The sequence below is a fragment of the Oncorhynchus tshawytscha genome, linkage group LG12 (genome assembly GCF_018296145.1).
Source record: "Oncorhynchus tshawytscha isolate Ot180627B linkage group LG12, Otsh_v2.0, whole genome shotgun sequence".
NCBI classification, from domain to species: Eukaryota; Metazoa; Chordata; class Actinopteri; order Salmoniformes; family Salmonidae; genus Oncorhynchus; species Oncorhynchus tshawytscha.
In genome coordinates, this window is record NC_056440.1 from 64,434,201 (window position 1) to 64,453,859 (window position 19,659).

The following is a 19,659-nucleotide window of genomic DNA, read 5'->3' on the forward strand; positions in this document are numbered from 1 at the left end:
TGTTTTTGTCTCATTCCATTTACTAAGATGGATGGCACGCCATTGCTGGACAATCTTGTCTATCTCTGTAGGGGAGTAGCCAATGAGCTTGGCTATTTTTTTCTATTTCTCCAGGGCTCTTATTGTGCTTTAGAGTTTCCTCCACATTGAAAACTGACATGTACTGCAATGCTTCGATGTTGTCTGGCAGTCTCACCCTCAACTCATTAGTGATGGGGATGGTGAAGGCTACTCACCGCTTTTGGACATTGTTTCATCCTCAGGCGCAAGGTGGAGCTCAGCTGCCTTAGACTCCAAAAGGTAACCAAGGTACGGTTTGGGACTGATGTATCCATCTATTGGCCCTTTGAGTACATCAACATTTGCCAGTGGATTCAGCACCCTGCTGCTCACAGACTTGATCAGGCTAACCAAGCTGTCAAGTAGCTTAAGAGGATCTACTAGCTCTCCCTCAAAAGCCTTGATGGCCAACTGTACCTCACCCAGCACTACTGTACCTCACCCAGCACTACTGTACCTCACCCAGCACTGACTTCAAAAAAGTCATATACAATATGTTTTGAGGATCACTGTACATGGAGTATAAAACCTCAGCCATGTTGCAGTGTTCACTGGACTTGGAGTATAAAACCTCAGCCATGTTGCAGTGTTCACTGGACTTGGAGTATAAAACCTCAGCCATGTTGCAGTGTTCACTGGACTTGGAGTATAAAACCTCAGTCATGTTGCAGTGTTCACTGGACTTGGGGACTGAAAAATACAGCCTAAGCTCCTCCCACTGGTCCAAAATGCGTGAAACCGCGGGTTCAATGGAGAGCCAACATGTGGCACACACCCTGGTTATCTGTAAAGGTTTCCCCCCACAGTTGATGGTCTCATATATGGCCTTGTAGGCCTCCCTGCGCTTTGGAGACACTGAAAACCAGTTATAAGTCTCTCGTACCAAGTACTCCACACTACGGAGGATGGTGTCATTGGAAACATGACTTACAGCGAGCTGCAGAGAGTGGCACACACAGCGAATAAGAACCAGATCTTTGAGGCCATACTCCTTTAGCACTTTATGGACCCCATTGTTAATCCCCGTCAGAACAGAGGCATTGTCAGTCCCTATCCCCAGGAGTTTCTCTTTTTTAAGACAACACTTCTCGAGGAAAGCCACAACAGCACAGGCGTAGATTTAGCATCTCCTCCCTCCAACTCAACAAGCCCCAGAAATGTTGATACTATTGTCTGCTTGGTGTCACTAAAGTACCTTATCACAACCCCCAGGTACTTAGAAACACTTACATCCGTGGACCCATCGAGGAGGCTGAAACCCTGGTTACCCACATCCGTGGACACATCGAGGAGGAGGCTGAAACGCTGGTCACCCACATCCGTGGACTCATTGAGGAGGAGGCTGAAACGCTGGTCACCCACATCTGCGACCAACTTTTTCAGAAAGTATGGTGCTAGAACACCATTAATCATTTCTGTGCACTTTGTCCTATGCAGTTTGAAGTGAGTAGCAGCAGTGGAGTCTGAGAAAGCAGCTCTACATGCTTCTCCAATGTGATCACATGCCAGCATGGAACAGTGTTCAGTGATAGCTAATGTCATGGTGGCCTCAGCCTTTTTTTGCAGAGTAATTTTTTTAACCATAAATGGCAGCTTGTTTTGGGTGGAACTGTTATAAGGCTTTGCCTTTATTTGAGTATGTTTTTGAGTTGTCATGTGTTTTTTTTTTTTTTACATACAAGTTTGGCGTAGAAATCAGCCTTACAATACAGGCAGTATGCCCGTGTATCATCTCCAATAAACGGCTTCAACCAGCCTTTGAATTCAGGGTTTGATTCCCACTCCTTTCTGTATTTTTGAGTGTACAGTTTAGACTGAGACATGATGAGCTAGCCAGCTAGATGTTTAGAATATGTCACAGAGAGACACACACACAGTGGACATGGTAAGTGATTTATTTTAGACAAAGAACATTTTACATTTACATCGGCCAGCGGCGGCTTACCGCATGCGCGATTCATTTGCAGTCTGGACGTGGAGGGGTGAACATCACAGCTGTGCCTTGGGACAGGTGTGGGGCCCACGGCAGCACCCGCTGCTCATTGAGAAGAGTAAGAACGATGTGTGCTTTCACGTCAGTCTTCAAAAGTCACTAGATTTGTCGCTAGTCGATTTTTTTTTTTTTAAATGTGTCGCTAGAGGGGTCTAAATACTCGCTAAATATAGCGACATGGTCGCTAAGTTGGCAACACTGAATAGAACTAGAACTTCCCAAGCCCAATATTGGACTCTAACGTTACTCCTTAGTCCAAGGACCTTACATTTCATATGATATGTTACAAATTGAAATTTGTATGATATGTTACAAATTAAAATTTGTTGTGGCTAACATTCGCTTGGTAGCTAACAGTAACCTTAGCTAGGCTAGGTTAGGGTTAGAGTTAAGGTTAGCTAACATGCTAAGTAGTTACTAATTAGCTCAAATCCTAAACCCATCCTCCTTTCGTTTGCCTTAAGTAACCTTTTGTCTCAGGTAAACATACCAAACGTAACATATACTAATTAGAGTGTCCCGGATTTGATGTAATATTTTACCTCTGGTCAATGAGACCAGGCTGTCCGTGAGGCAGATAGCTAATTAGCAAAGGTCGTCCAATCTTTCTTCCCTGTTTCCGTACACAAGCGCAGTAACATGGACATATGGCCGTCTGGGAACACTAACACTATAAAAAGGTGTGTATCAATTTAACCTTTGTTTTCAGAAAATGATTTCTCACTGATTGGAAAGAGAGTTTGTATACTTCCCAAACCATACTGCAAGCAATGCATTGTTAAAATGTTTTTTATTTAATTATTATTTACAATGACGGCCTACCCCTGCCAAACACTAACGACGCTGGGCCAAGTGTGCGCCGCCCTATGGGACTCCCAATCACGGCCGGTTGTGATACAGCCTGGAATTGAACCAGGGTCTATAGTGACGCCTCTAGCACTGAGATGCAGAGCTTTATATCGTTGCGCCACTCGGGAGTCCCATAGGGGTTTCCTTGTTAAAAAGAAAACTTCACCCAGAAACTGTATTTTGGCATTTGTTTCATTAGTCCATTGTTGACAAGCAAAGCATGTTGGGACCCAACAATGGACTAATTACGCATACCAAAATAGTTTTGGGTGGAATTTTCCTTTAATGTTCAGACCTAGCTTCACAACTCTTAACAAAATTCCCCCTTGCTTCATCCAATGATTTGTATGTAATGTAATCTAACCAAGTCATGATTAAGGGCTAACAGGCCCATGAACAATCTACCGTTTTTTGGCATGCCAACCATTTGTTTTCTGCCGCTAGTTTCACTCTATTAATCATGCTTTTTGTGTATTAAAGTTACACAGTGCACATGTTTTGGCAATAAGATCTATATTTATATGATAAGTAATGGGTTAAAGCATACTATAGTTTAAGGGGTAAAATGGTTATTGGTTATTCTGTCAAGTTTTATTTGGTCTCTGTTCAGGCAGGCGGTGTGTCAACCTGGGCTGTTTCCTAAAAGCATCGTAGCCCTAAAATAATCTTTCGTCCATTTGGTTTCTATAGAATTAAGATAAGTGCTACGATGCTTTTGGCAAACCCAGCCTAGAGCTGCGTTCGAATGCCCCAATTATCAGTGGGTAATGTAGCCTAGCTAAAAAAGAGGTTAAGACCACCATAGTAGTGTGTAATTATATGAATGCATTACCTTAAGGTATATGTGCATTGTATGCATTTATTTCCAACTGGCAGTTGTTGATAGACCTTCAAGGTGAGACTAACAGCCTACCTCACTCTCACGGTTGTCTCCTAGCACGTAGGCCCTGCGGTTTTGCGCAGACGCAATTGCTTCCCTTTTCGATGTCCCTCTGAATCTGTTCCTTAGCATACGACACCGTTAGCCAGATTCTCACCGGTCGGCAAGATGTTCAGAGCCGTTGTTCGACTTTCAACCTCTGGGGTACGGAGTTTAGCGCGGATACGACCATGTTACTCGGGTAAGACTGACGGCAAAGCCTATTAAATTGTTTACTTATTCAATTTGTCTATTTATTCAATTTACACAATTGTTTGCCTTTCGTGTTAGCCAGTTGTCCATCGCAAATAGCCATAAAGCTAGCTAACGTTAGTCGTAAATGGTATGTAACGTTAAGGTAGTCTCTCAAAACTCGACAGTTCACACTATTAGGCTAATTCAATGCATTGCGGTAAGTATATTAAGTCACAAACTGTTAAATTGTGTATTGTGGTCCTACACATAGATGGTATTCGCTGTATGTAGCTAGCTTAAAGCTAAGTCAATGGGACTGTTTGCGTCAGGGTGACATTGATTTTCATTTGATCTAAAGTAACATTTATTGGTGCACTTAGTGTAGTGTCATCACGTTCATAAATTTGTAATATCCAGTGTAAATGTATAGATTCCATGAGACAGCTAGTAAACTTTAGCATGTGTCCTTGTGATGACCCACGCTTCAGTTTTTCGAGGGAATCACAAGTGCACAACAATGCGCAGCAATTCTAGACCTTGCGGTCAAACCAGTGTATGGTCATGTCCTACTACACCATCGACTGCTCTTGAGATCTGTACACTCAGTTATGGCTAGATTTGTGCTGTGAAAATAAACTGAGTGTCTTGTCATTGACCTCCTGGCCCAGTTAACCAGATTGCTGTAAATATACATTCCTTCCCTGCAAGCTAAGGGGATATTGCAATTATGCATTTATATGTCAAAGGTCAGTTTCCCCTAGAATAGATCTTAGTGTAGTACACAGGCAAAGTACTCAAAACATACTGGGCTGCAAAAATCTTATTTGAAATCATCTGGTAGTGAGATGACATGTCTGACAGAAGGTGTAGGTTATGGCTCACCTGCTTTTTCATGAGAATGAAAGGGTGTGTATTTTTTTTTTCCGGTCAAGCATCTACGAATAGTCCTTGACCTATATAATCTAGAATTAGTTTATTTTCTATGTTGCAGCTCCTTTGGCCTCCCGATGCTACTCCCATGCCAAGGTGGAGACAGATGAGGAGTTCGATGCCCGTTGGGTCACTTATTTCAGCAAGCCAGACATTGATGCCTGGGAGCTGAAGAAAGGTGATCTTCTAAAGATTATTGAAAATAAGTTTGCACTTTTGCTGACCGGTCTGTAATTTTTTTTCAGTCCTTGAGTTGGAGACTTAACGGATAGCCAGATTTATAAAAAAAAAAAAAAGGTTAACAGTATGCTTGAATCCCATTCCACATCCCATAGGCATGAACACATTAATTGGCTACGACCTGGTACCTGAACCCAAAATCCTCGACTCAGCTCTTCGTGCTTGCCGAAGGTTGAATGACTTGGCCAGTGCCATCCGCATCCTCGAGGCAGTCAAGGTGAGCTACACCGCTTCCCCTACTGACTTCTAGTGAAGTCATATCTCAATAAAATAAACTATGTATTTTTGGTATTTTACAGTGCAGTCGGGAAGTGTTCAGACCCCTTGACTTTTCCCACATTGTAATGTTGGCCTTATTCTAAAATTGATTAAATTATTTCCCCCCTCAATCTACACACAATAATGACAAAGCGAAAAAACAGGTTTAAACGTTTCTGCAAATGTACTAATAAAACATACCTATTCAGACCCTTTGCTATGAGACTTGAAATTGAGCTCATGTTTCCTTCCAATGATCATCCTTGATGTTTCTATAACTTGATTGGAGTCCACCTGTGGTAAATTCAATTGATTGGACATGATTGGCCAAGATTGTCGCTTCATACCCAAGAAGACTCGAGGCTGTAATCCCTGCCAAAGGTGTTTCAACAAAGTACTGAGTAAAGGGTCTGAATACTTATGTAAATGTACACATTTTATATACAGTGCCTTGGGAAAGTATTCGGCCCCCTTGAACTTTGCGACCTTTTGCCACATTTCAGGCTTCAAACATAAAGATATAAAACGGTATTTTTTTGTGAAGAATCAACAACAAGTGGGACACAATCATGAAGTGGAACGACATTTATTGGATATTTCAAACTTTTTTAACAAATCAAAAACTGAAAAATTGGGCGTGCAAAATTATTCAGCCCCTTTACTTTCAGTGCAGCAAACTCTCTCCAGAAGTTCAGTGAGGATCTCTGAATGATCCAATGTTGACCTAAATGACTAATGATGATAAATACAATCCACCTGTGTGTAATCAAGTCTCCGTATAAATGCACCTGCACTGTGATAGTCTCAGAGGTCCGTTAAAAGCGCAGAGAGCATCATGAAGAACAAGGAACACACCAGGCAGGTCCGAGATACTGTTGTGAAGAAGTTTAAAGCCGGATTTGGATACAAAAAGATTTCCCAAGCTTTAAACATCCCAAGGAGCACTGTGCAAGCGATAATATTGAAATCAAAGGAGTATCAGACCACTGCAAATCTACCAAGACCTGGCCGTCCCTCTAAACTTTCAGCTCATACAAGGAGAAGACTGATCAGAGATGCAGCCAAGAGGCCCATGATCACTCTGGATGAACTGCAGAGATCTACAGCTGAGGTGGGAGACTCTGTCCATAGGACAACAATCAGTTGTATATTGCACAAATCTGGCCTTTATGGAAGAGTGGCAAGAAGAAAGCCATTTCCTAAAGATATCCATAAAAAGTGTCGTTTAAAGTTTGCCACAAGCCACCTGGGAGACACACCAAACATGTGGAAGAAGGTGCTCTGGTCAGATGAAACCAAAATTGAACTTTTTGGCAACAATGCAAAACGTTATGTTTGGCGTAAAAGCAACACAGCTCATCACCCTGAACACACCATCCCCACTGTCAAACATGGTGGTGGCAGCATCATGGTTTGGGCCTGCTTTTCTTCAGCAGGGTCAGGGAAGATGGTTAAAATTGATGGGAAGATGGATGGAGCCAAATACAGGACCATTCTGGAAGAAAACCTGATGGAGTCTGCAAAAGACCTGAGACTGGGACGGAGTTTTGTCTTCCAACAAGACAATGATCCAAAACATAAAGCAAAATCTACAATGGAATGGTTCAAAAATAAACATATCCAGGTGTTAGAATGGCCAAGTCAAAGTCCAGACCTGAATCCAATCGAGAATCTGTGGAAAGAACTGAAAACTGCTGTTCACAAATGCTCTCCATCCAACCTCACTGAGCTCGAGCTGTTTTGCAAGGAGGAATGGGAAAAAATGTCAGTCTCTCGATGTGCAAAACTGATAGACATACCCCAAGCGTCTTACAGCTGTAATCGCAGCAAAAAGGTGGCGCTACAAAGTATTAACTTAAGGGGGCTGAATAATTTTGCACACCCAATTTTTCAGTTTTTGAAATGTTAAAAAAGTTTGAAATATCCAATAAATGTCGTTCCACTTCATGATTGTGTCCCACTTGTTGTTGATTCTTCACAAAAAAAAAAGTTTTATATCTTTATGTTTGAAGCCTGAAATGTGGCAAAAGGTCGCAAAGTTCAAGGGGGCCGAATACTTTCGCAAGGCACTGTGTGTATGTGTATAAATATATATATACAGACAGACAGATAAACCCAAACATTTGTAAAAACCTGTTTTTGCTTTGCCATTATGGGGTATTGCATGTAGATTAGGGGGGTCTTAAGACTAATGTAATTGAAAAATGTCAAGGGTTCTGAATACTTTCTGACTGCACTGTATTAGGATCCCCATTAGCTGTAGCAGCAGCTACTCTACCTAGGGTCCACACAACATGACACAATACAGAACATTAGTAGTCAAGAACCGCTCAAGGACAGAACTACATAAGTGTGGATATACTCGCTGCTTTTATATCATGTTAAAATGGAAAATCTCTTTACATTTCAATTTATGCCATTTGGTTAAAGGAGCTACATGTAGAATTTTTCCATTGTAATTTCTGAAAATGTCCATAATATACTGAACAAAAATATAAAAACGCAACATTCCCTTTTGTGGGGGAGAACTCATTTTAATTAGGTGGGCCTATTGCAATTCACCTAGCTTCCACATGGGTTAGACATTCTACATGTTACAGCACCTTTATCTTATTCAGTAGGTGTTTTTGTTCCAGATGGTTAAATTAGAAAAATATACAGATGGCTGAGCCTAAATTTAAATGACTTCCATTCAGACAAAAGCACATTTTTGAATATTCCAGTAGCTTTGAAAACTGGTTCCTCTGAAATATGCATACTTTTAGGGTTTGGGCTATTTCTTGTATTTGGTGGAAGCAGACTTTAATCTTCACATGAGCCACCTTGCTGTACAAAAAGAACAGTCAAACTCCTTAATTAGTAGGTGTACCAATTCCTCACCCTTTCAACGTAGCCAACTAACCCTAACCCTTTTATTTAACTAGACTAGCTGGAAGGCTCACAGCATAATCTATTTTTATGCTATACTTAACGCAACATTTAACGAGTTACAGTTCATATAAGGAAATTAGGTCCTAATCTATGGATTTCACATGACTCGGCATGGGCACAATATGGGCACAAGCCTCATCCTTTTAAGTGGGAGAACTTGCACAAGTGGTGGCTGACTAAATACTTTTTTGCCCCACTGTATATAGAGAAATTAACATTACATTTTCTGGCAACAGCTCTGGTTGACATTCCTGCATTCAGCATGCCAATATCATGCTCCCTCAACTTGAGACATCAGTGGCATTGTGTTGTGACAACACTGCACATTTGAGTGGCCTTTTGTCCCCAGCACAAGGTGCACCTGTGTAACGATCATGCTGTTTAATCAGTTTCTTGATATGCCACAACTGTCCGGTGGATGGATTATCTTGGCAAAGGAGAAATGCTCACTAACAAAATGTAAACATTTGAGAAAAATACACTTTGCATATGGAACATTTCTGGGATCTTATTTCAGCTCATGGGACCAACACTTCACATAGTGTTTATTTTTGTTCTGTATATGTCACTTTTTTGTGAAATTGGGTTTAACATGTAAAATAATTTTGATTTACTAATATGTGAATAAATTCAAAGGAAATTATTTTAGGAAACGTATAGAATGGTACACAATATTCAACCTGTATGCCTTTTTTGAAATATTCCCTATGGTGAACTTCATCATCCTCTCTCTATAACAGGACAAATCTGGCCCCCACAAAGATATCTACCCATACCTGATTCAAGAACTGCAGCCCACTCTGATTGAGCTGGGTATCTCCACACCTGAGGATCTGGGCATGGACAAATTATAGACATCCTCTGGGTGAGTGCTTACACATTGAAAAGTGAATGCTCTGGGCCCAGTTTCTCAAAAGCATCTTAAGGCTAAGTTCATTGTTACAACCTTTGTAGGAGCATTGTTAAATCTCTGAGCCGTGTCCCAAAACCTTAGTTCCTAAAGTTGCACTTAAACGCATGTTATTTACCAACTGCCTCAGACCATTTGTAGAACAGCGAAGTGCATCGTTAAATATGTTATACAGATCCCCACTAAACATAGAATCAAGATGTTTCAGTCTGTGACCCCATAACCTCACAACGAAGTTGAATACAAATAAAGTTGTCAATGTCTCTGCAAATATTAAACAAGCAAAGGATGATGACTGCATTAAAAGGCAAATAGCCTATCCAAAGTATAGGCTACATAGGCCTATATTTAAATTAGTTATGTTTATTCAATTGAGTTTTATTTTGTGCATTATAGGGTAAGCTGCCTCAATATTAGCAGCCATAGGTGATAATCTCTAGGAGTTTATACAGCGTCAGTATTGTGAAAATAATTTTAATGTTAAAGGTGCAATGTGCAGAAAAATCGCTCCTCCATTTCCTGGTTGCTAAAATTCTAGTTTGCCTAATTTCAGTTGGATAAAACAAGCAGTCATTGTGTAGAGAATCATTGTACTGCTCTGAAATAACTTTTCCATATCAATGTGAAGCTGGTGTACAAAACCAAGACACTAAAACTAAACTTGAGAACTGGAAGCATAGATATAGCGCACATAACAGATCTACCGCATCTTAGGCTTGCTTTCAATGAGTGACATCTATAACCCATTTCTATGTGAACTTGGTCTGGTTGCCCAGAAAGTTACATACTGCAGCTTTAAGGTAAGATGTCAATGGAGAAAGCTGGCCTGAGAGCAGCGCTGCCTTTCTTTTGATCCTATCAGTATTGACACATGCCTCAACGACACGATAAGCGAATGTTCTCTCTGCATGGTCTTTTGGGAAACGCATGTTGCATCTTCGGGCCCTTCACAGTTCTCTTCATTTTTAAATCAACTAATTAAATGTTTCGTTTTCATTTCCACTCAGGTCATCTGGTGGCCAACGAGATGAACCACTTCTCTTCAAGTCTCTGCCTTGTCCTGGTGTCTGTATGATGTTGATTTAATCCACTCTCCTGTTGTGTACAAAATTATGGATTTAATAAAGCAATATCTATTGACGCTGCTGTCTCAATGGTAAGCTTGATTTACTGGTGTGTAGTAACCCATTAATTCAAATGGTGTCAATGTTCAATTTCCAAACAAACTTTTGCTCAAATAAATCAATTATGGGCTTTTCAGACCACTGACATATACAACATAATCTTTTGTTTACATGAACATATGGCAGACCCAAACATGTAACCTAACTAGTAGTATGTACTTTGATGCATCTCATAACACTGCTGGGTCGAAACTGATGTAAGATGGTAGTTCAAGAAAGTTGAGGACAAAGGGATTAATTACAACAATGGGTTTGGTCAGCATTCACTTTGATTCAATGCAGAGGGGTCTTGTAATTCTGTCAGGTTTTGCACAAGCTCTCAAACCCTTCTTCCCGTGGTGTAGGGTGTTCAGCGGTTAACTTCGCCACGGCTGGCTGTTAAACGTCAATGATTGCTTGTGGACCGGTTTTCGAAATATGGCCCTTCTCTCATTTTAGCGAGAAATAATCTTAAAACACTAACATCAACTAGCAGATTTGCAAATAGCCATACGTTGCGTGCTTCCTCCGTTAACGTTACACATGCTAGATTGCTAATTAGCACTGTTGGTCGTCTTCCTGAAGTGCTGTGATACGGCCGTTTGGTAACACTAACCCTAAAGGTGTGTGGTAATTTAACATTTTGTTTTCTCAAAATAATTTAACACTTATGAATGAACATACGTTCCTTATTTCCAAAACTTTACCGCAAGCGATCCGTGTTAACGTTAAGAACAAGCGTCGGGGCTCTTAACAAAATGGTCCCCGGGAAGAAGTTACCTTCATCAATAGGTGCTAGCCAAAATGTAATTTTGCACTAGCCCTGTTAGGTGGCCCCTTTTGTCGAATATTGCAATAATCAGACAGAATTTGATATTGGTAACACTATCACCAGAAAGTTTGCTACCACTGAAGTTCTCCCACCTTGTGGCTTCTGATGTCATGGGGTAGGGATGAAGGAAGGACGATGAAAGTAGTCCAAGGCTTCTGTTGACAGGAAGCGGAAGTGGTCCTTAGACTAGCTAGCAGGAGGAAAAGACAGCAGCGATAAGACATCCTTTCATGGATGGTTGGAAATACAGTCAACATGCCTGTTTTAGCGTATAAAGCGTGAACATTCCCACCAACATGAACAACATTATGGAGGAACAGGAGAGGGTTACTCTCCTTGCTGCTGTGCCCGAATCCCAAGTTTTGACGCCGGTAACTATGTTTTGGCTAGCTAGCTAACCAATAACACGCAATCTGATTTCTGGCAACTGTTTTCAAATGACAGCCAACCTTGCTACCATTCTCTCAGCGTATAACGTTTCTTGTCTTGTTATTTACTGTTTACTGCTAACGTTAGCAAAGTTGAAGTTAACCATGTTAGTTACAGATTGTACACCAGATATTGAGTACGTTATTTAAATCTGTCATTTAGAAGACGCTCTTAACCATAATTGCTCTGGATAAGTGCCTTGCTCAAGGGCACATCGACATATTTTCCACCTAGTCGCCTCGGGCATTCGAACCAGCGACCTTTTTGTTACTGGCCCAACGCTCTTATCAGCTTGGCTACTTGCCCTATCCAGCAACTTGTTTAGGTTCACTGACAAATATTAAAAAGAGGGTATGTTCAACTGCGTAGAATACACACCAATATGTTTTTTTTTTTTCAAAACGTCTTGTATAATCTTAACTATTCCGTTAACCCGTTACACTCGTGGGAATATGCCTATATTGCAACCGAGGTAAACCAGATTCAGGTTGGATATTCGCCTGTAGTTTTCCTTCCCTCCACCAACAGCAGTTAGCAGTCAACATAGTGACAAATCTAATTTTTCACATTTCAATAGCTCTTTAACCATTACTCCTAAAACTTTAAAAACTGGTTCTAGCTAACCCGATGGCATAGACACACATTGCACACGCTTTATTTTAAATTATTTTTTTTACATCTTACACTATTTAATATATATATATATTTTTTTTTCAATAGCTCCTTGGTCATGTGACCAAGTGACTTCAAACAAGGTTCAAAATGTACACACAGCAGACCTACACATTGCACACACTTTAGTTTGTCCATTTTCATCTCACATGTTTTTACATTCGTTTTTCAAACTTTATAATTTCAAAAGCTCAATAGTAATGTGACACACTGACCGCAAACTACTTTTCCACGGACTGGCGGAGACGGGTGCCGTGAGGCATCCAGTGCGGTAATGGGACCGGTCCCGGAGAAACTGGCGGGATCCCTGGTGAGAGTAATCTTTTTTTTGTGAAGGGCAGAGCGCCTGGAATGCGTTCGCCCCGGGAGAGTGACCCAAGCCCTGGAAAGCGTTGCGGTTTCGGCGGCGTCTGGTGAGCTCCCCCTGGCCCTTGAAAATCTGGGGGCGAGGGTGTAAATCTCACGCCGGGCCGTACCCATATCCACAGCAGGTCTCAAAGGTGAACAGCCTCTGGCATGTTATAACAATGTAGGTAAGAAAAGTTGGCAAAAAAGATCCGTAATTTCGGGGTAAGGATTGGCTCTTAGGGCTGGGTCGGTCGGGCTGGGGTGCGAAGCGGGGCTGGGGTGCGAAGCGGGGCTGGGGTGCGAAGCGGGGCTGGGGGAGCAGTCGCTTTGTCGCCCTTTTTTATTTTATCTTTTTATTCCACCTTTATTTACCCAGGTAGGCCAGTTGAGAACAAGTTCTCATTTCCAACTGCAACCTGGCCATGATAAAGCAAAGCAGTGCGACAAAAACAACAGAGTTACACATAAACAAACATACAGTCAATGACACAATAGAAAACTATGTACAGTGACTGCAAATGTAGAAGATTAGGGAGGCCCTCCTCTCGCCATCATTGGAAGTTAGTTGTGCGGCCCATCTCATGGTTTCTCGTGCATGGTCTTGCAAGGGGCTGTATGTGGGTGTTCGTCCAGGTGGTGTCCGTTGGCCGGCTGAAGGCGGACCGGTGGGGAGGTTGGGTCCGGCGGTTGGCGGTGGCAACTCTGGACACGATCCGGGACCTTCTCGCAGATCTCGCCAGCTATGGCGCTTGCCGGCCCCATACATTGTAGGTGGGGAGGTCTCCTCTACCCTCACTAGACTTGAGGCGGAGACTAAACCCATTGGCCCTGCAGTGATAGGGCATTGCATGGATCTGGCTCATGCCCTACGAAGTGGGGAAAGGCATCTCCAGCTTGTCTGGGGAGGGAGGCCTACATTTGATGTGGGTAGTACCATCCACGGCCATTGATTTGCTGCCGAACAATAAAACAGATGGAAGAAGCTTAGGTTCCCACTGGTGACGGATCACTGAATGTCAACTTGATGAAATTCAAAGGAGCGTACCCAAATGTCGCAGTCGCACTCAAATCACCCGTGGAGTGACTGACCCCCTCATGTCAAAGTGAGGAATATCGATGAAGCGCTGGTAAAGTTGGTCGATGGTGCCGCTAGATACTGCGAGGGTTATTTGGTTCTCGATTGGGTGTAAAACCCTATTAAAGTCCGCAGAAGGTTAGTAGCGGCAACTGATGTCCAGTTTGTAAGATAGAAAAGCCTCTGATGATACCACCAGGTTTTTCTCGAATGGATGTCATTTTGACGATATCTGACCGTAGCATGCTAGCCTTCGCGGTCGCTCTCAATCCACCTTCAGGGTGGCTGTGACCCCCTCATGTCAAAATGAGGAAATTCGATGAAGCAGGGACAAAATTTGGGACATAATTGATATTCTCTTGAGGTAGCCAAATGCATTGTCATCTAATTAGTGACGCGCATGAATGTAGGAACGAGATTCCCACTGTCCCTACCTACTGTCTAGCAAAACCACAGTCAAGGGAACAGGCTTGATGGAATCAGCGGGGAAAGAAGACCATGTTGAGCTTGACTCTAGTCTGGCACTGTGAAGAGACATGAGAGGTGTAGAATAAGTGGGAGGCCTTTGCCGCTGGTGAAATACCACTACTCTAGTCGTTTTTCCACTTACTTGGGGAGGCGAGCCCTGGGAGCTCGCGCTGGGTGCAACCCGCTCCAGGGACAATGGCAGGTGGGGAGTTTGACTGGGGCGGTACACCTGTCAAACGGTAACGCAGGTGAGCTTAGGGAGGGCAAAAGCTCGCTTGATCTTGATTTTTCAGTATGAAAAGTTCATAGCGATGTCGCTTTTTGATCTTTCGATGTCGGCTCTTCCTATCATTGTGAAGCAGAATTCACCAAGATTTGAATTGATCACCCACTAATAGGGAACATGAGCAGAGTTTGGACCATCGTGAGACAGTTTAGTTTTACCCTACTGATATGACATGATATGTTGTTGAAATAGTAATCCTGCTCAATACGAGAGGAACCGCAGGTTCAGACATTTGGTGCACGTGCTTGGCTGAGGAGCCAGTGATGCGAAGCTACCATCTGTGGGATTAGGACTGAACGCCTCTAAGTCAGAATCCCCCCTAAACGTAATGATACCGTAGTGCCGCAGATCTTCGGTTGGCCCGGGTTAGCCTTCCTCTTTTGACAGGTGAGTAGAGCCGTTCGTCACGAGGTTGGGGTGCAGCCGGATAAGTTGCTGCCCCTCTCCTGATGCGCACTGCATGTTTGTGGGGAACCTGGTGGTAAATCACTCGTAGACGACCTGATTCTGGGTCAGGGTTTCATTCGTAGCAGAGCAGCTCACTTACTGCGATCTATTGATAGTCAGCCCTCGATCCAAGCTTTTGTCGGGGCCAGAGGCCAGACATAGAGTGTGAGAGAGAACAGGCAGGTGGGTAGAAGGCATAAGACATTGGGCTCTGGATAGGTAGGGGGCTAGGTGGTGGTCGCCCATCCGCCAGGCCCGTCTTCTGGTGGGATTGTCAGTCAGGTTGGGACTCGCTGTAGAAGTCAAAAGGTCACCAGGTGCACGATGAGGCCTCCCCAAAGGCTGGGGGCACTCAGAGTCCAAGCAGGGACGGCCGGACTCGGGCTGGGGGCATCACTCAGGATGTGGAGGTTGGGTTGGGGACTTAGTCTCTGAGTGGATAAAAGCGGGCAGATTCCAAGCGTTATTATGAGCCGTCCTCCACTCAGCAGCCTCCATTGCTATATGGAAATGGCTAAATTGAAATGTTTCTTGCAGAAGAAATATGAAAAGCATAGCTATGGTAGCAATTGAAACGGAAGAGTTAAACAAAGTTAATGACACGACTGAATCCAAACAGAACACTAGTTCACAAATATTTTGGGTGCCCTATACAGACCGCCAGCATAGATTTGAACTAACCTGTATTTGATAACACTTTTTATGGTCTTGATTTGGGTGTGACCAGTTGCAGGTGATTTGTTTGAATTTTGAAAATGCTCAGTTATTAAAATAAATGTTTTTCTCCATGAAGTAATCCAACAATGTTTATGCCACCATCTTGTCAATTAAAAACCTTCTCTCATTGAGTGACACTGGTGAGTCCCATCATGACATGCAGCACTTTGGGAAGTGTCATGATCATGATGGCACTCACCTGTGACAAACAATGTGAGAAGATTTTAAATAGACAAAATGGCGGCGTAAACATTGTTGGATTACTTCATGGAGCAAAACATTTATAATTTTTTTTATCATTTTCTAAATTGGTGGCAATATACTTGGCTAGTTATCTTTTTGAGTCAAATGAGAGGCTAATGGTAGTGCTAATTTGTAGTTGTGTAGCAGCATTAAGGGCAAGGCTGTTTTCTGTAGTTGTCTTCCAGGGATCCTCTATTTGTAACAGAATCCGCCATGACATTTCATACATTCCTGATTTTCACATGTCAAGGGTCAGGGCAATGGCAGCAGCTCAAGACCAAGGGCTACAGATGGGGGCATCAGACCTTTGGAGAAGAGGGGACCCTACATCATGTCCAAAGCCCCAGCCATTCACATGAAACTACGTAAGCACATCCCTGGCCCTAGATTGACACAATTCCTGTTTAAAGCCTTGTGATGATTCAGTGTTTCAGTGTCATAGCCTATGTTTTTATTTAAAGTGTTCTTCTGCATGTGACTGAATCCTGGCTTTAGAGAAACACTGTGAGATGGCCCGCAAAGCAATGAAGAAAAAAGGCCTTACCTCAGGGGGTCCAGTGATGCAACAGCCCAGGCAAGGAGGAAAGAGGTAAGAGATGTATGTTTGTAGGTGTGTGTCATTGGACGCCTACAAATATGGAATTTGAGGTATTCGAGCTGTTACAATTCAAGTTTCTCTTGTTCCTCTTGTAGAAGTGTGAAGTTCAACAAAGGCTATGCTGCTTTGAGTCAGCATGCTGAAGAGACACTGGTAGCATTGGATTCAGACAGGTAAAGGACTACACACATATGGCGCCGAATGTTGATCTGCCAATCGTTCGGCGCGCTGGGATTTAGGGACCACACCCTGGTGGATGTCTGACAGTGTGCAAATTATGGCCTCTGTTCAGAGGTGCTAAGTACTCTCTCTGGAAAACACTATTGGCAAGGCACTACTGACTGCAGGCAGAGTCTTTAGAGATTTGTTTTTTGTACGTTTTTTTAATTAACCGTTCAAGTCAGAACAAATTCTTATTAACACTGACGGCCAAACCCGGACGACGCTGGGCCAATTGTGTGCCGCCCTATGGGACTCCCAATCACAGCTGGATGTGATTCAGCCTGGAATCGAATCAGGGTCTGTGGTGATGCCTCTCCACTCAAATGCAGTGCCTTAGACCGCTGTGCCACTCGGGAACCCGTATAGGGCTGGAATTCAATCCAAGTGCGCCTGGTCAGCAATGCACATTTTAAAAGGCAATTTTCCCACGTTTGCATAGACCATATTTATGGTAAACGCTGCATATGTTGACTCAATCGTAAATGACCTTTAAGTGGCACATTGTCCAAATCTGAGATCGGATTGAATCCCAGCCTAAGAGTTTTCCTAATGACATTATCTTGTCTTGACCTTGCAGTGATGATGAGCTAGATGTCGAGCAGTATTCCTCGGGATATTCTTCAGCTGAGGTGAGTGTGCCCAGTGTGAAAGAGTGTATACTATACTCAGACCATGCTTCTACATAGAAAGGCTTGTTCATTGAGCAGCAGTGCTCTCTATCAGGAACAGGGTTCAGTTTATATAAAATAGTTGCCCTTATAGTCAACTGCACATCTATTCATATTTAAACAAGATTCAATACAAGTATATACAATGTAAAAAAGAAAATCTGAAATCCACCTACAATTTATATTCTCCTCACACATTTTTCTTACACCTCCTGTCCGCATACCTTTTTTGAATTGTCATTCCACGGCTGACCTGTTGACCTCTCTATGCAGGTACACCCAGACCTGAGCAGGCAGCTGCTGCAGGATGGATACCGGCTGGATGAGATCCCTGACGATGAGGACCTGGACCTCATTCCCCCTAAAGCCATGGGTTCCTCAGCCTGCTGCTGCGCTGAGGCCCCGTCGTGCTCTGTGCAGTGAGGAGGGCACTTTGTGACCTGGCTGACCCTGCAGCTCTGTGTTTAAAGACTGGACCTCTGTTACCCTGACCTTAGCCACTGTTTAAGTCAAGGAAGGCCTCCTGTTACCCAAACCCTACCACTGTCTAAGCATGGAACCCCCCCTAACACTTTAAACGCCTAGCCACTGTTTATGCAGTGCTCTCTACACCCTAACTAACCTTAAGCATGGACTGAAGTCATCCAAAGCCTTAGCCACTGTCCAAGCAGGGCTCTCTGTCACCCCAAAGGTTGACCTCTGTGTTATTTTGGATCTAGATGAAATGCTAACCATGCTGCAGCCCCTCTGAATAGACAGGTGCAGGGTGATTCATCTTTGGACATGCACTATACTCATTCACCTGATGGAGAAGGTCACTGTCTTGTTGTCCTCTTTGGCATATCTCTCCCAGGTCTATTTAAACATAGAAAATTGATATGCATACAGCAAATGTCCTAGAGTGGTTTGAACGCTAAAGTTTTTACGCAAGCTTGTCTTGCTCCAATTCCCTTTCAAAGTAAGCCCTTTGAAAACAAACCTGAACATTCCCTAACTTTAGATATATTGATTGGCATTTTTAATACATCTTCCTAAAATTCCCTGTTTCTGTTGCAAATCCTTGGTATTAATCTTGGGTCTAACCTCAAACCCTGGTCTGTGGCTTTGACACTACATGGTTTACTTGTATGTGAATTAATGCTTTAAATTGTATAGGGAAACTAGCACTTACTCATGTCAGGCTGCCTTTCAATGCTTTAAAAAAAGTGTTATGTTAAAGGGTTACAAAATGGCACTGTTTTTACTGTAATGTTACAGCAATGAGAACTGGTCAATCTTGTCCTGTGTGTTAGAGGTAACATTACAGCCCATGGTGTCACTGAGGTTAACCACTACCTCCGGACAATGCTGTACACAATAACCTACTTGATCCTCTGCCTACTACATATAGTAGTTACTGGATACTCACAGGGACATGCATACGATAGGCGATCTGAACAGACAAGTCACCTACCTGTTGTTACATTTGGATCACTCTCACTCGCATGTCACTCAGCAAATTGTAAATTTACCCACCCGTATGTTAGTATTTTGGTATCTTCTGATTTTTAAATGAAGCAGTACATTGTCAGTACACTAAACATTTTGAAGAATTCTGTCTGTGTTGTCAGGCATTAGAATGGGTGATTCTCATCACTCAAGCCCTTACATGTGTGGCTAAAGATAAGTGTGTTTGCTAGTTGCTGTTTATCAGTGCAGACTTAATGTGGAAGTGTGTGTCAGTCTGGCAGTGTTTACACAAGCGACCCAATTCTGATATTTTTTTCACTAATTGGTCTTTTGACCAATCACATCAGCTTTGAAAAAGAGCTGCGGTGGAAAGTTCTGGCATGATTGGTCCAAAGACCAATTTAGCAGAAAGAATATCAGAATTGGGCTGCATGTTTAAACGCAGCCATTGAGTGCTTGACCTGTGTGCTAGATAGATAAATATTGCACTCAACACCAACTGGTGCAGTCAGTACACTGCACTCGCCTGTACTATGCAACTAATGGGACAATCTGCTTAAGTATCCTAGTTAAAACAATATACCAAGTGTTACTGAGTGCTAAATGTTTTTTTTTTTTTACTTGAGTTATTATGTATAGGAAACTATTTTTATTTGATTATAAAGATTGTTTTGCTATATTCAATATAATTAATATGCACACGTCCTGTAGTAATTTTCTTCTGGTTTGCTGGAGGGGATGTTACTGTCAATCTAAT

General features: G+C 42.6%; 2 protein-coding genes across 3 annotated transcripts; both read left to right on the forward strand.

Moving 5' to 3' along the window:
- The first annotated feature begins 2,000 nt into the window (after positions 1–2,000).
- On the forward strand, positions 2,001–10,426 carry LOC112263663 (cytochrome c oxidase subunit 5A, mitochondrial). 2 transcript variants are annotated; one of them, XM_024440150.2, is made up of 5 exons: positions 2,001–2,111; positions 5,008–5,124; positions 5,282–5,403; positions 9,116–9,240; positions 10,293–10,426. In XM_024440150.2, exons 1-4 carry the CDS (start codon positions 2,009–2,011, stop codon positions 9,227–9,229), a joined length of 456 nt encoding a protein of 151 aa, XP_024295918.1. In that variant the 5' UTR covers positions 2,001–2,008; the 3' UTR covers positions 9,230–9,240; positions 10,293–10,426. The 2 variants fall into 2 exon arrangements, with proteins under 2 accessions (XP_024295918.1, XP_024295919.1); XM_024440151.2 differs by lacking the exon at positions 2,001–2,111 and adding an exon at positions 3,918–4,023.
- Positions 10,427–11,513: 1,087 nt separating this feature from the next.
- On the forward strand, positions 11,514–19,606 carry fam219b (family with sequence similarity 219 member B). Its single transcript, XM_024440149.2, has 6 exons — positions 11,514–11,651; positions 16,216–16,330; positions 16,461–16,554; positions 16,659–16,736; positions 17,363–17,414; positions 17,727–19,606. Exons 1-6 carry the CDS (start codon positions 11,577–11,579, stop codon positions 17,874–17,876), a joined length of 564 nt encoding a protein of 187 aa, XP_024295917.1. The 5' UTR covers positions 11,514–11,576; the 3' UTR covers positions 17,877–19,606.
- The last annotated feature ends 53 nt before the right edge of the window (positions 19,607–19,659 follow it).